This window comes from Drosophila ananassae, chromosome 2L (genome assembly GCF_017639315.1).
Source record: "Drosophila ananassae strain 14024-0371.13 chromosome 2L, ASM1763931v2, whole genome shotgun sequence".
Taxonomy (NCBI): domain Eukaryota; kingdom Metazoa; phylum Arthropoda; class Insecta; order Diptera; family Drosophilidae; genus Drosophila; species Drosophila ananassae.
Genome location: NC_057927.1, coordinates 8932608 through 8945201, shown reverse-complemented (window position 1 = coordinate 8945201; position 12594 = coordinate 8932608). Strand labels below are relative to the sequence as shown.

At 45.7% G+C, this 12594-nt stretch overlaps 5 protein-coding genes across 7 annotated transcripts; 3 read left to right on the top strand and 2 right to left on the bottom strand.

The window, feature by feature from the left end:
• Nucleotides 1-37: 37 nt before the first annotated feature.
• On the top strand, nucleotides 38-2332 carry LOC6499740 (transmembrane protein 181). The gene is made up of 7 exons (XM_001953985.4): nucleotides 38-633; nucleotides 694-950; nucleotides 1014-1094; nucleotides 1153-1252; nucleotides 1309-1586; nucleotides 1651-1753; nucleotides 1815-2332. Exons 1-7 carry the CDS (start codon nucleotides 183-185, stop codon nucleotides 2186-2188), a joined length of 1644 nt encoding a protein of 547 aa, XP_001954021.1. The 5' UTR covers nucleotides 38-182; the 3' UTR covers nucleotides 2189-2332.
• Nucleotides 2333-2342: 10 nt separating this feature from the next.
• On the bottom strand, nucleotides 2343-4058 carry LOC6500842 (NADH dehydrogenase [ubiquinone] 1 alpha subcomplex subunit 10, mitochondrial). 2 transcript variants are annotated; one of them, XM_001953984.3, is made up of 3 exons: nucleotides 3958-4058; nucleotides 2607-3737; nucleotides 2343-2540 (listed from the first exon to the last, which is right to left on the bottom strand). In XM_001953984.3, exons 2-3 carry the CDS (start codon nucleotides 3732-3734, stop codon nucleotides 2445-2447), a joined length of 1224 nt encoding a protein of 407 aa, XP_001954020.1. In that variant the 5' UTR covers nucleotides 3735-3737; nucleotides 3958-4058; the 3' UTR covers nucleotides 2343-2444. The 2 variants fall into 2 exon arrangements, with proteins under 2 accessions (XP_001954020.1, XP_032305921.1); XM_032450030.1 differs by lacking the exon at nucleotides 3958-4058 and adding an exon at nucleotides 3805-3822.
• Nucleotides 4059-4272: 214 nt separating this feature from the next.
• Nucleotides 4273-5713, top strand: LOC6499741 (holocytochrome c-type synthase). 2 transcript variants are annotated; one of them, XM_044714142.1, is made up of 3 exons: nucleotides 4273-4500; nucleotides 4576-5212; nucleotides 5278-5713. In XM_044714142.1, exons 2-3 carry the CDS (start codon nucleotides 4635-4637, stop codon nucleotides 5534-5536), a joined length of 837 nt encoding a protein of 278 aa, XP_044570077.1. In that variant the 5' UTR covers nucleotides 4273-4500; nucleotides 4576-4634; the 3' UTR covers nucleotides 5537-5713. The 2 variants fall into 2 exon arrangements, with proteins under 2 accessions (XP_044570077.1, XP_001954019.1); XM_001953983.4 differs by having other exon boundaries at nucleotides 4274-4500; nucleotides 4593-5212.
• Nucleotides 5714-10255: 4542 nt separating this feature from the next.
• On the top strand, nucleotides 10256-11445 carry LOC6499742 (fumarylacetoacetate hydrolase domain-containing protein 2). Its single transcript, XM_001953982.4, has 3 exons — nucleotides 10256-10618; nucleotides 10681-10808; nucleotides 10888-11445. The coding sequence occupies exons 1-3, from the start codon at nucleotides 10354-10356 to the stop codon at nucleotides 11374-11376; spliced, it is 882 nt and encodes a 293-aa protein (XP_001954018.2). The 5' UTR covers nucleotides 10256-10353; the 3' UTR covers nucleotides 11377-11445.
• On the bottom strand, nucleotides 11406-12543 carry LOC6500841 (39S ribosomal protein L35, mitochondrial). Its single transcript, XM_001953981.4, has 3 exons — nucleotides 12429-12543; nucleotides 12017-12181; nucleotides 11406-11962 (listed from the first exon to the last, which is right to left on the bottom strand). The coding sequence occupies exons 2-3, from the start codon at nucleotides 12039-12041 to the stop codon at nucleotides 11457-11459; spliced, it is 531 nt and encodes a 176-aa protein (XP_001954017.1). The 5' UTR covers nucleotides 12042-12181; nucleotides 12429-12543; the 3' UTR covers nucleotides 11406-11456.
• Between the last annotated feature and the right edge of the window lie 51 nt (nucleotides 12544-12594).

Here is a 12594-nt window from a genome sequence, read left to right as displayed (position 1 = left end):
ATGCGACTGTTGGCCAAAATCGATATTTTCCAAAGGCGCACAAACATCGAGCAGGAAGAAAATAAAATAAAAATCAAGAAAGGGAGTTAGTTCTGGGCTTTAAATCGGTGTCGGGCGATGAAGTAACGGCGGAAGGAGCTCTGAGTATTGCCACATACTAGCCAGCCAGCCCAGCCAGCGCCATGGCCAAGCCTCACTCCGATGCGGACGCGTCGGGCCTGGGCTATGCCTACCATCTGCCGTCCGGCGGCCTCCTGCTGCGCCTAAAGTCCTCCCTATCCCAGTTCAGCGATCTGTTCAGCGACTTTAGCAGATATATCTCGCCTGCTTACCACCACGACCGATGCGAGAGGTCCGTGCACATGCGGCTCTACTCGATGCACAAGCGGGAGTTCGTCATGGTCTTCCTGGGCTTCTTCACCTGCTTTGGACTGGGCATTGTTATCGGGCTGACGGGTCCGCCCATTACCAGCACATCGACGCTCACAGCCCAACAGATTCTGGCCAACACCTCGCTAGCCCACAGCGCCACCGTCCTGGCCACCGGACCCTTTGCCATGAAGTCGCCTCTGACCACCACCTACTCGCAGCAGCTGTGGCTGATTGCCAAACTGGTGACGGGCAACAACGACGGTGAGTTTGGGTATCTGTTCTAGAGGGTTTTGACTAATTGGTCCTCTATTCCATTACCAGATGAGCGTTACGACAAGAGTTTCCAGGTCAGTGTGTCCATCGATGGAATCAACGAACAGCACAAGCCCCAAAACGTACTGGGCTCTGGCGTTGCCCATAACCGGACACGGCACCTGCTCTGTGTGCGAAACGACTGCGAAGAGTTCACAGTGATGCATTTGGGATTCCTGGACTATGCCCACTACATCATCACCGTTCGCTTCTTCGGGCTGGAGTCCTTCCACCAGAAGTACAACATACGTAGCATTACGTTCTATGTGAGTGACTGAACCTTGACTGGACTCCTTGATAGCTTTTGTTCATAACCTTTCGCATTTCAGTTCAAAACCTACAGCCCCGAGTTCACCCAGATTGAGATTTGGTTCAGGTGCATCTTTCTGCTCTTCACCTTTATTGTCATCGTAGGTTGAACCCAATATACATCCGAGAAATTATGTTAACTATTATATTTTGTTGCAGTGCTGGTATGCCCACACTCTTCGCAAGTATCCCGTCTACGATTGGTCCATCGAACAGCGTTGGTTGTCCGTCCTGCTGCCCCTACTCCTGCTCTACGACAGTACGTAAGATAGCAAGTCCAGATGAATAAATATCCAAACGATGTCCCTTTTGCAGACCCTTTCTTTCCGATGATATTCCTCATGAACTCGTGGCTGCCGGGAATGCTAGACGCCATCCTCCAGGCCACCTTCCTCTGTGCCCTACTGATGTTCTGGCTTTGCATCTACCACGGCCTCCGTCAGAACGAACGCAGCTTCGTTCGCTTCTACCTTGTCAAGGTGATCGTTGTCCTGCCCATCTGGCTCTGCGCCATAGTCTTGGCCACCTGGGAGAAGTGCAACGAGCTGAGAGACCCCACGTACAGTCATTTCGTGGACACGAAAAACTACAATGTGAGTCCATGACTAGCAACTATTAATCTTTGTTATTGTAACATTTGTTGCTTCTCCCCCTCAGGGCTTTAAGATGTTTTTTTATATAGCCTGCTGCATGTATGTGCTGTACTTGGTGCTGTTGCTCCTCCGCGCCTACACCGAACTCCGATCCATGCCATATTTTGGTAAGGAAAACTCAAGACAAAAACATGTTTCTGACTTTAAAAAAATTCAACTCTTCCTCAGATATGCGCCTGAAGTTCCTCACGCTTCTCATGCTGTTCGTCCTGTCCATATCCATCACAGTAACCACGAGCCGGTTCGGCTTTGGCATCCTCGAGGACAACTTTGTGGCCTCACTGAACACCACCTACCGCAGCTCGGCCCAGTTTATGTGCTTCTATGGGCTGCTCAACTTCTACCTATACACCATGGCATATGTGTACTCTCCCGACGGCCGCTTCGCCCAGGCCGAGCTGGCTGTTACCAAGGATAATCCAGCCATTTCCATGATCGATGACTCCGACGAGGACGTAGTGTACGGCTCCGATGAAGAGTCTCGCCGCCCTCTCACTTCGGTGGGCGGTGGAGCTGGGAAGAACGACTATGACAGCGATTGATCGGGGGCCGAAGATGATCCATGGTCGGAGTGGATCTCCCAATGTTCCAGTGCGCAAGGGCATGAGAGTGGCAGTGCTAAATAAGTGTACAAAAATATTCTCTAACATTATGCATAAAATAAATACGAATTTCCGAAATTAAAAGGGGGACTGCTTCAATCGTTCTTAGAGGTCTGCTTTACCATTATTTTACTAGATTTTTTATTAGATAATTAACACATTTCGCCAGATGATCTCAAAAGCATAGTTAAATCCTCTAGATGGCCTCGTTGACACCCAATTTCGTTTTGGTAATGAGTCCCTCGTCGCCCATGTCGGCATTGTAGCCAGGGCGGTACTTCATGCCGGGAGCCTGGTGGATATCGAACAGAAAACCAGTGAAAGAAACTAATCTTTGCAAGAATTTTATGCAACTTACGTTGTACCAGACATCGCGCCAAACCTTGGTGTCGTCGGCGTTGCGCAGAAGCTCCGGAACGTCGAAGCGCGGCACATTGAAATAGTTCATCAGGTCGGACTTCTCGTGGCAGTACTTGATGCGGGCCTCGCACCACTCAGCTTCCAGGGGGAAGCGCCAGTCCAGCATCTTCTTGTTGTGGGGATCCGACTCGTGCTGGTTAAAGTCGATGCGCTCAATATCCTCCACCACAACCTCGGTCTCACCGCCGGCCGTCCAGTCGTAAATGAGCAGCTCGGCATGAGTGGCGATGTCCTTGAGGTACTGCTGCTTGTACAGCTGCTCCAAATCGCGCAGGTACGCGTCGCTGAAGACCTTCGACTCCACCTCGTAACCAATGTTGCGAGCCTTGATCTGCTTTTTGACGGCATCCACTGGCAGATCCAGATAGATCACCAGATGCGGCTTCAGAAGCTCGCTGATGGTGTTCTCGCGCAACTCATTGTAGACGGAGCGGGCTCCGCGGGACAGATAGCCTTGACGGAACATGGCCTCCATAAAGACAAAGTCCGAATAAGGACTCCTCTCGAGCACCACTCCCTGACCGGTGCTTAAGATGTGTTGCAAGGCGTCGATGTACTGCGAGTAGCGCAGCATGTACATGCGAATCTGGAACTGGGCGGCTAGGTCGTGGTTGGGGTCCTTCAGGAAGTTCTTCACGTCGTAGCTGCGGCAGCTGGGCGGTAGCTGGGGATCCAGCTGACGCATGTCATAACCGTACGCATTAACGAAGATGAGGTCCAGGTCTACAGCGGGATAGTATTTCATATCCAGCTCGTCGGCCAGCTCCTCAGCGAACTTCGTCTTGCCGGCTGCAATAGGTCCCTCCACGCAAATCACCTTTGAGTTTTCGTCGAAGCGCTGCGAGGTTTTATCGAACAACGAGTTGATAACGCTGTACTTCTTCGTTTTGTAAGGATAGGGGGCGACCTTCGGAACACGGGGACCACCGCGCATCGTTTTCCCAGAGATGCTGCACCGCTGCTGGAAGGCGGCAGGCAGGGCGTTCGCCTGGGCTTGCAGCAGAGTGGGCGACTGGGAGGCGCGGCTGACAAGCCGCACCAGTCCAACGCGGAATACGGCGGTCATGTTCTGCGGAAGGACATAATAAAATCATTAATAACAATAATAATAATAAAGTACGGCCACCGTGTGTTACATCACAGTAGCTCCTTCAGATTATGAGCTCAATGCTGGGCTTTAATTACGGCGGCAACACTGATTTCACTTCGTTCGTCTTGCCCCGGGATCGGGCCGTTCGTGGGTTAATTAATTTAAAAGTATTATGGCCAATAGGCCATGTAAAACTCACTTTTCAGACAAAAATCGAAAATCTACCCAAAAACAATTCGGGCTGAGCGATTGGTGTTGGAAAACGCCAGAAAACAGGGCTACCAGGGCTATCGTGGAATACGACCCAAAATTCTTTAAAAATGTTAACTATTTAATTTAAATTTATTAAATTTTAAAGGAATAAATGGAATAATAAAAATTTAAAACGTTTATAATAAAATATAATTTATTTTTATAATAATTTTGAGCTTAATTTATTCAGCTCAAAGTGAAGCTTATTCTTAGTTATAAATTTAAAAAAAAGTATTAGAATGCTTTCTAGTTAGTGTCAAGCCAGAACCAAGCGGAATAGCTTGTATATGACAATATTTATTTTGTATTTTCACCAATTTCTAATAAAAACGCTTCTGGCGTGACCTGACAACCCTGAAGCAACCTTCCTGCACATTTGGATCCCCACAACGTTCCCTAAGATGAACTAACCAAATAATAAATCAAAATTAAACGCAACTGGCTCCAGAAATAGAAGAAAAGTACCCAGCCTTGTTGTCTAAAGATACAGGTGAGTCCTGACTGCAGGACGATCCCTTGAACGGATTTGTACCATCCTATAGTTACGCAACTGAGAACTAATAAGATTTCCTCGTGACATAGATTTCTTGCGAAGCAATCCTTAGAAGAAATATAAATACAAATATGGGAAACTCGGCTCTTACCAAGGTGCAGATGGAGGCTTCCAAGAGTATACCAGTGGATCATGCCAAGTACATGAGTGCGGGAGGCAGTCCCCCGCCGGAGTGCCCGATGCACCAAAAGAGTGGCGGCGCTGGAGAAAAGCCCCCACACCCCAAGATGCAGGCCTCCGAGTGCCCAGTGCAGCACGATAACAGCGACGTTAATCCGCTGAACATGATGCCGCCGGCCAACCAGCAGCCTGCACCCGATCAGCCCTTTCCCCTGCCCACCGACCGCCAAACTTCAACAATCCCGAAGGTGACCGAAGACGGTACGGTTCAGTTCTGGCAGTATCCCAGCCAACAGATGTTTTGGAACGCCATGTTGCGCAAGGGATGGCGCTGGAAGACGGAGGACGTCTCCCAGAAGGACATGGGTGACATCATCCGCATCCACAACGCCAATAATGAACAGGCCTGGCAGGAAGTGCTTAAGTGGGAAGCGTTGCACGCAAAGGAGTGTGGAAATCCGCGCTTAAAGAGCTTCGGCGGCAAGGCCAAGGACTTCAGTCCCCGCGCCCGATTCCGCAGCTGGCTCGGGTGAGTACATAGCTTAGTATATACGAGTATATGAAACTTCATAGTCTAATTTGAAATCTTTTTAGATACGAACTGCCTTTTGATAGACACGACTGGATTGTAGACCGCTGCGGCAAGGATGTGCGCTATGTCATTGACTACTACGACGGTGGGCTGGTGGACAAGGACTATCGCTTTGCTCTGCTGGACGTGCGCCCGGCCATGGACTCTGTTGGCAATGTGTGGGACCGAATGCGCGTTGCCTACATGCGCTGGAAATACGAGTTGTCCGAAAAGTTTGGCGGTCGCGACGACGGTGGCAGGGTGTCCGCGGGCAGCGATTAATCCATCGAGGAAGATTATCGGTATATCTGTACAAAATCGGCTTAAGTTATTAGATGCTACTGGAGTTGTAGTTGAATGCGTTTAACCGGGGGCAGCTAGCGAATGCAGGAGTCCTCGTTGTCCCTTCCCGTACCCAAAAATAAAAATTTAATTCTAACTTCTGAACAACCAAGGAAATTCCGTTTGCTTAAATGTTTTTATAACATGGTTTATGGGGAATTTGTATAAAAATCGTTTAAGGTATTCACTCAAGGATCGAATGATTATTGGCAAAGATATAGCCTGGGCTGGGGACCATATGGCCTCCCCATGCATTTTCCGAAATTTGGAAGGGGACTCCCCAGAAAATTTAACAAAAAATCAAAACATAAATTCGCTCCTAGCTTTTGATGCAGATCGATGGAGAATCGATACACGATCCATTTAAGGTATTCCGCTCATGAATCGGATGATTATTGGCAAAGATATTGTTATCGGGGGGACCCATATTGCCCTCCCCATGCATTTTCCGCAATTTGGAAGGGGACTCCCCAGAAAATTTAACAAAAAATCAAAAAATAAATTTGATTCTAGATATTGATGCAGATCGATGGAGAATCGATACACGATCCATTTAAGATATTCCGCTCATGAATCGGATGATTATTGGCAATGATATTGTTATCGGGGGGACCCATATTGCCCACCCCATGCACTTTCCGAAATTTGGAAGAGGACTCCCCAGAAAATTTAACAAAAAATCAAAAAATAAATTTGCTCCTAGCTTTTGATGCATATCGATGGAGAATCGATACACGATCCATTTAAGATATTCCGCTCATGAATCGGATGATTATTGGCAATGATATTGTTATCGGGGGGACCCATATTGCCCACCCCATGCACTTTCCGAAATTTGGAAGAGGACTCCCCAGAAAATTTAACAAAAAATCAATAAATAAATTTGCTTATACCTTTTGATGCAGATCGATGGAGAATCGATACACGATCCATTTAAGATATTCCGCTCATGAATCGGATGATTATTGGCAAAGATATAGCCATCGGTGGGGCCCATATTGCCCACCCCATGCACTTTCCGAAATTTGGAAGAGGACTCCCCAGAAAATTTAACAAAAAATCAATAAATAAATTTGCTTATACCTTTTGATGCAGATCGATGGAGAATCGATACACGATCCATTTAAGGCATTCCGCTCATGAATCGGATGATTATTGGCAATGATATAGCCATCGGGGGGACCCATATTGCCCACCCCATGCACTTTCCGAAATTTGGAAGAGGACTCCCCAGAAAATTTAACAAAAAATCAATAAATAAATTTGCTTATACCTTTTGATGCAGATCGATGGAGAATCGATACACGATCCATTTAAGGTATTCCGCTCATGAATCGGATGATTATTGGCAAAGATATAGCCATCGGGAGGACCCATATTGCCCACCCCATGCATTTTCCGAAATTTGGAAGGGGACTCCCCAGAAAATTTAACAAAAAATCAAAACATAAATTCGCTCCTAGCTTTTGATGCAGATCGATGGAGAATCGATACACGATCCATTTAAGGTATTCCGCTCATGAATCGGATGATTATTGGCAAAGATATTGTTATCGGGGGGACCCATATTGCCCTCCCCATGCATTTTCCGCAATTTGGAAGGGGACTCCCCAGAAAATTTAACAAAAAATCAAAAAATAAATTTGATTCTAGATATTGATGCAGATCGATGGAGAATCGATACACGATCCATTTAAGATATTCCGCTCATGAATCGGATGATTATTGGCAATGATATAGCCATCGGGGGGACCCATATTGGCCTCCCCATGCATTTTCCGAAATTTGGAAGGGGACTCCCCAGAAAATTTAACAAAAAATCAAAAAATAAATTCGCTCCTAGCTTTTGATGCAGATCGATGGAGAATCGATACACGATCCATTTAAGGTATTCCGCTCATGAATCGGATGATTATTGGCAAAGATATTGTTATCGGGGGGACCCATATTGGCCTCCCCATGCATTTTCCGAAATTTGATAGGGGACTCCCCAGAAAATTTAACAAAAAATCAAAAAATAAATTTGTTCTTAGATTTTGAGGCAGATCGATGGAGAATCGAAACACGATCCATTTAAGGTATTCCGCTCAAGAATCGGATGATTATTGGCGAAGATATAGCCATCGGGGGGACCCATATTGGCCTCCCCATGCATTTTCCGAAATTTGGAAGGGGACTCCCCAGAAAATTTAACAAAAAATCCAAAAATAAATTTGCTTATACCTTTTGATGCAGATCGATGGAGAATCGATACACGATCCATTTAAGGTATTCCGCTCATGAATCGGATGATTATTGGCAAAGATATTGTTATCGGGGGGACCCATATTGCCCTCCCCATGCACTTTCCGAAATATGGAAGAGGACTCCCCAGAAAATTTAACAAAAAATCAAAAAATAAATTTGATTCTAGATATTGATGCAGATCGATGGAGAATCGATACACGATCCATTTAAGGTATTCCGCTCATGAATCGGATGATTATTGGCAAAGATATTGTTATCGGGGGGACCCATATTGCCCTCCCCATGCACTTTCCGAAATATGGAAGAGGACTCCCCAGAAAATTTAACAAAAAATCAAAATATAAATTTGTTCCTAGATTTTGAGGCAGATCGATGAATAATCAATACACGATCCATTTAAGGTATTCCGCTCATGAATCGGATGATTATTGGCAAAGATATAGCCATCGGGAGGACCCATATTGCCCACCCCATGCACTTTCCGAAATTTGGAAGGGACTCCCCAGAAAATTTAACAAAAAATCAAAAAATAAATTTGCTCCTAGCTTTTGATGCATATCGATGGAGAATCGATACACGATCCATTTAAGGTATTCCGCTCATGAATCGGATGATTATTGGCAAAGATATTGTTATCGGGGGGACCCATATTGCCCACCCCATGCACTTTCCGAAATTTGGAAGAGGACTCCCCAGAAAATTTAACAAAAAATCAATAAATAAATTTGCTTATACCTTTTGATGCAGATCGATGGAGAATCGATACACGATCCATTTAAGATATTCCGCTCATGAATCGGATGATTATTGGCAAAGATATAGCCATCGGTGGGGCCCATATTGCCCACCCCATGCACTTTCCGAAATTTGGAAGAGGACTCCCCAGAAAATTTAACAAAAAATCAATAAATAAATTTGCTTATACCTTTTGATGCAGATCGATGGAGAATCGATACACGATCCATTTAAGGCATTCCGCTCATGAATCGGATGATTATTGGCAATGATATAGCCATCGGGGGGACCCATATTGCCCACCCCATGCACTTTCCGAAATTTGGAAGAGGACTCCCCAGAAAATTTAACAAAAAATCAATAAATAAATTTGCTTATACCTTTTGATGCAGATCGATGGAGAATCGATACACGATCCATTTAAGGTATTCCGCTCATGAATCGGATGATTATTGGCAAAGATATAGCCATCGGGAGGACCCATATTGCCCACCCCATGCACTTTCCGAAATATGGAAGAGGACTCCCCAGAAAATTTAACAAAAAATCAAAAAATAAATTTGCTTATACCTTTTGATGCAGATCGATGGAGAATCGATACACGATCCATTTAAGGTATTCCGCTCATGAATCGGATGATTATTGGCAAAGATATTGTTATCGGGGGGACCCATATTGCCCTCCCCATGCACTTTCCGAAATATGGAAGAGGACTCCCCAGAAAATTTAACAAAAAATCAAAATATAAATTTGTCCCTAGATTTTTAGGCAGATCGATGAATAATCAATACACGATCCATTTAAAGTATTCCGCTCATGAATCGGATGATTATTGGCAAAGATATGGCTATCGGGGGGACCCATATTGCCCACCCCATGCACTTTCCGAAATTTTTAAGAGGACTCCCCAGAAAATCTAACAAAAAATCAAAAAATAAATTTGTCCCTAGATTTTTAGGCAGATCGATGAATAATCAATACACGATCCATTTAAAGTATTCCGCTCATGAATCGGATGATTATTGGCAAAGATATTGTTATCGGGGGGACCCATATTGCCCTCCCCATGCATTTTCCGCAATTTGGAAGGGGACTCCCCAGAAAATTTAACAAAAAATAAATTTGATTCTAGATATTGATGCAGATCGATGGAGAATCGATACACGATCCATTTAAGATATTCCGCTCATGAATCGGATGATTATTGGCAAAGATACATATAGCCATCGGGGGGACCCATATTGCCCTCCCCATGCATTTTCCGAAATTTGGAAGGGGACTCCCCAGAAAATTTAACAAAAAATCAAAAAATAAATTTGCTTATACCTTTTGATGCATATCGATGGAGAATCGATACACGATCCATTTAAGGTATTCCGCTCATGAATCGGATGATTATTGGCAAAGATATAGCCATCGGGGGGACCCATATTGGCCTCCCCATGCATTTTCCGCAATTTGGAAGGGGACTCCCCAGAAAATGCATTTCGCAATCCAATAAAATCTAATTTTGTATCTAATTTTAAGCCTTTCCAAACATTAAAAAATCCCCCTGCCGTTAAAAATAAAATATTAATCATAATTTCATTAGGTTACTATAAGGGGGCTTCTTGCGCACATTACAGGTTGGTTCGTCACCTACGTGAACAGCCGTTAATTCCGATATATTTTCAGCAGCCCTTATAATTTCCCATGATTGGGGAAATTTTCTTCATAGTTCTATGATTACGGAAATTGTGAAGCTCGATCGATTCAACCAATTAATTCATTGCTAAATGCTAGCTGCCAGAATGAGGTTCGTGCAATATTTGCGCAAAGGTGACTTGTCCAAGCGCTTGGGATTCCTCGCCGAGGACCAAAAGTCCTTGGTGGAGCTGGCCGGGTTGAGTGGTGTGCCCAATGACCTTAAGACCCTCATCGCCCAGAACCCCAACCTGGAGGAGCTGGCTCAAAAGGCAGAAAAACAGCCGCGGCTGGAGATTACCGATGACGTCACACTACTACCCCCCCTAACCGATCCCGGAAAGATTATTTGCATTGGTGAGAGCTTTAAAATCTGGGGTGATAATTTCCGATATTAATAAATGGGTCTATTTTAAAAGGCTTGAACTACCAAGACCATTGCGACGAGCAAAACAAACCGGCTCCGAAGGAGCCAATGTTCTTCAGCAAGTTCAACAACGCGTTGGCTGGCCCCCAAGACAATGTGATCGCCCACTTAGCAAGCACCGTGAGTGGCAGAGGGTCCAGATAAGAAGATATGTTTGGACGATTTGATAACACGAATTTTTCCACTCGAATCTTTGCAGAAAATTGACTGGGAAGTCGAGCTGGTCGCTGTCATTGGCAAGGTCGCTCAACATGTGCCCAAGGAGAAGGCTATGGATCATATTTTCGGTTACACCGTGGCCCAGGATATTTCCGCCCGCGACTGGCAGAAGGAGCGCAACGGTGGCCAGTTCCTCATTGGAAAGTCAATGGACACATTCCTGCCCTTGGGCCCAGCGGTTGTCCACAAGAGCCTGGTGCCGAATGTCTATGACTTGTCGTTGAAGACTTGGGTCAATGGCGTGCTGAAGCAAGACGGCAACACCGGCAACTTGATCTTCAAACTGGACGATGTGATTCATAGATTGTCCCAGACCATTACCTTGCTGCCGGGCGACATTATTGTGACCGGAACGCCTAAAGGAGTGGGCATGCACCGGTCTCCGCCGGAGTTCCTTAAGCCCGGAGACGTTGTCGAGTCGGAGATCGTCGGTCTGGGAAAGCTGCGCAACAATATCGTGGCCCCCTAAATGTTTTTTCGTTGTTTGTTCTTTAGTTGTTTGGTAAAAATATGAAACAATGGCATTTAATATTGATAACTTAGACTGCATTACACTTTAAATGTCTTCGACTGCGTGGCAAAGTATTCATCTCGCCGGTGGTAGGGCCGGTAGGGGTCGTTGATGTAGTGCTTGGGTCGGCGCCAGAAACTGGTCACCATCTTGTCCAGCAGCCAGCTCTGGGTGGCGTTGGTAAAGACGTGCTGCTTCAGGCGTCGCCGCAGGGCCGCTGACTTCTTGAACAGCTTCTTCTGGCGTCCGGAATGGGTGCGGATCCAGGCGCCCCACTCTAGTCGCTTGAACCGCTTCAGCACGGCCTTGACGGTCTTTCGTTTCCCTTTGACCAGGGAGAACTTGGTGACACTTCTTGTGCTGCCGGCTCCTGTGACTCCTTGCAGAGCAGGTATTTGCAGCAGGTTCATAGGGCTGGAGACAGTCACTGAGGGACTTGGCAAAAGGCTCGCCCTCGCCAGGGTGACCAAGCTAGCACGTTGTGTGCCCTGGACCAGCGGAGCCACCGCCGCCACCGGCGCCTGCCGGCAAATGTTTCGCAGAGCTGCAAAATCCACAAAATGTTACTGGTGGAAACAACCAGGGCTTGACCACTTACCGCCTGCCACTAAGGTTCGCAGCATTATCTTTGGTTAATACAACTAACTCGAAATAATCCAAAATTTCGGCCAGTTCTTCTTCTTATCAAATCGCGTAACACCAACCGATCAGCTGATAGATGGAAACAATCGCATTCACAGCGAGGAGCCTAGAAATGTACCGGCTATTTTCGTGTCACGAAGAAATGAAAAAATAATAAATTAAATTGATGATTTTATAAATTGGCAGTATTATTAAAGTAATATTTTCATTTTAGATTAATTCCTTGACTGTCTTTTGCGTAGAAAACTGACTAAAACGTATAAATTTTTCGAAATGTCGTTTCAATTGTACGTTGTATGTACGTTCCAAACACTTTTCCCGTCAAGAATTGTAAACAAAATTGAATTATCAAATTCCAGTAGCAGTACCGTAGCGAATTGATCCTAAAGGAGGTCTGCAAGGAGCGCAGAAAGGACGTAACATTTGGAGGAAGACCTGAGACCAGAGACCTGTGCGTGAGTGTGTGGGATGGAAGAGAAGAGGAAGCAGCAGCATTCACACGCCAGCGCTGACGCAGTCTAGCCAGCTTCGAAC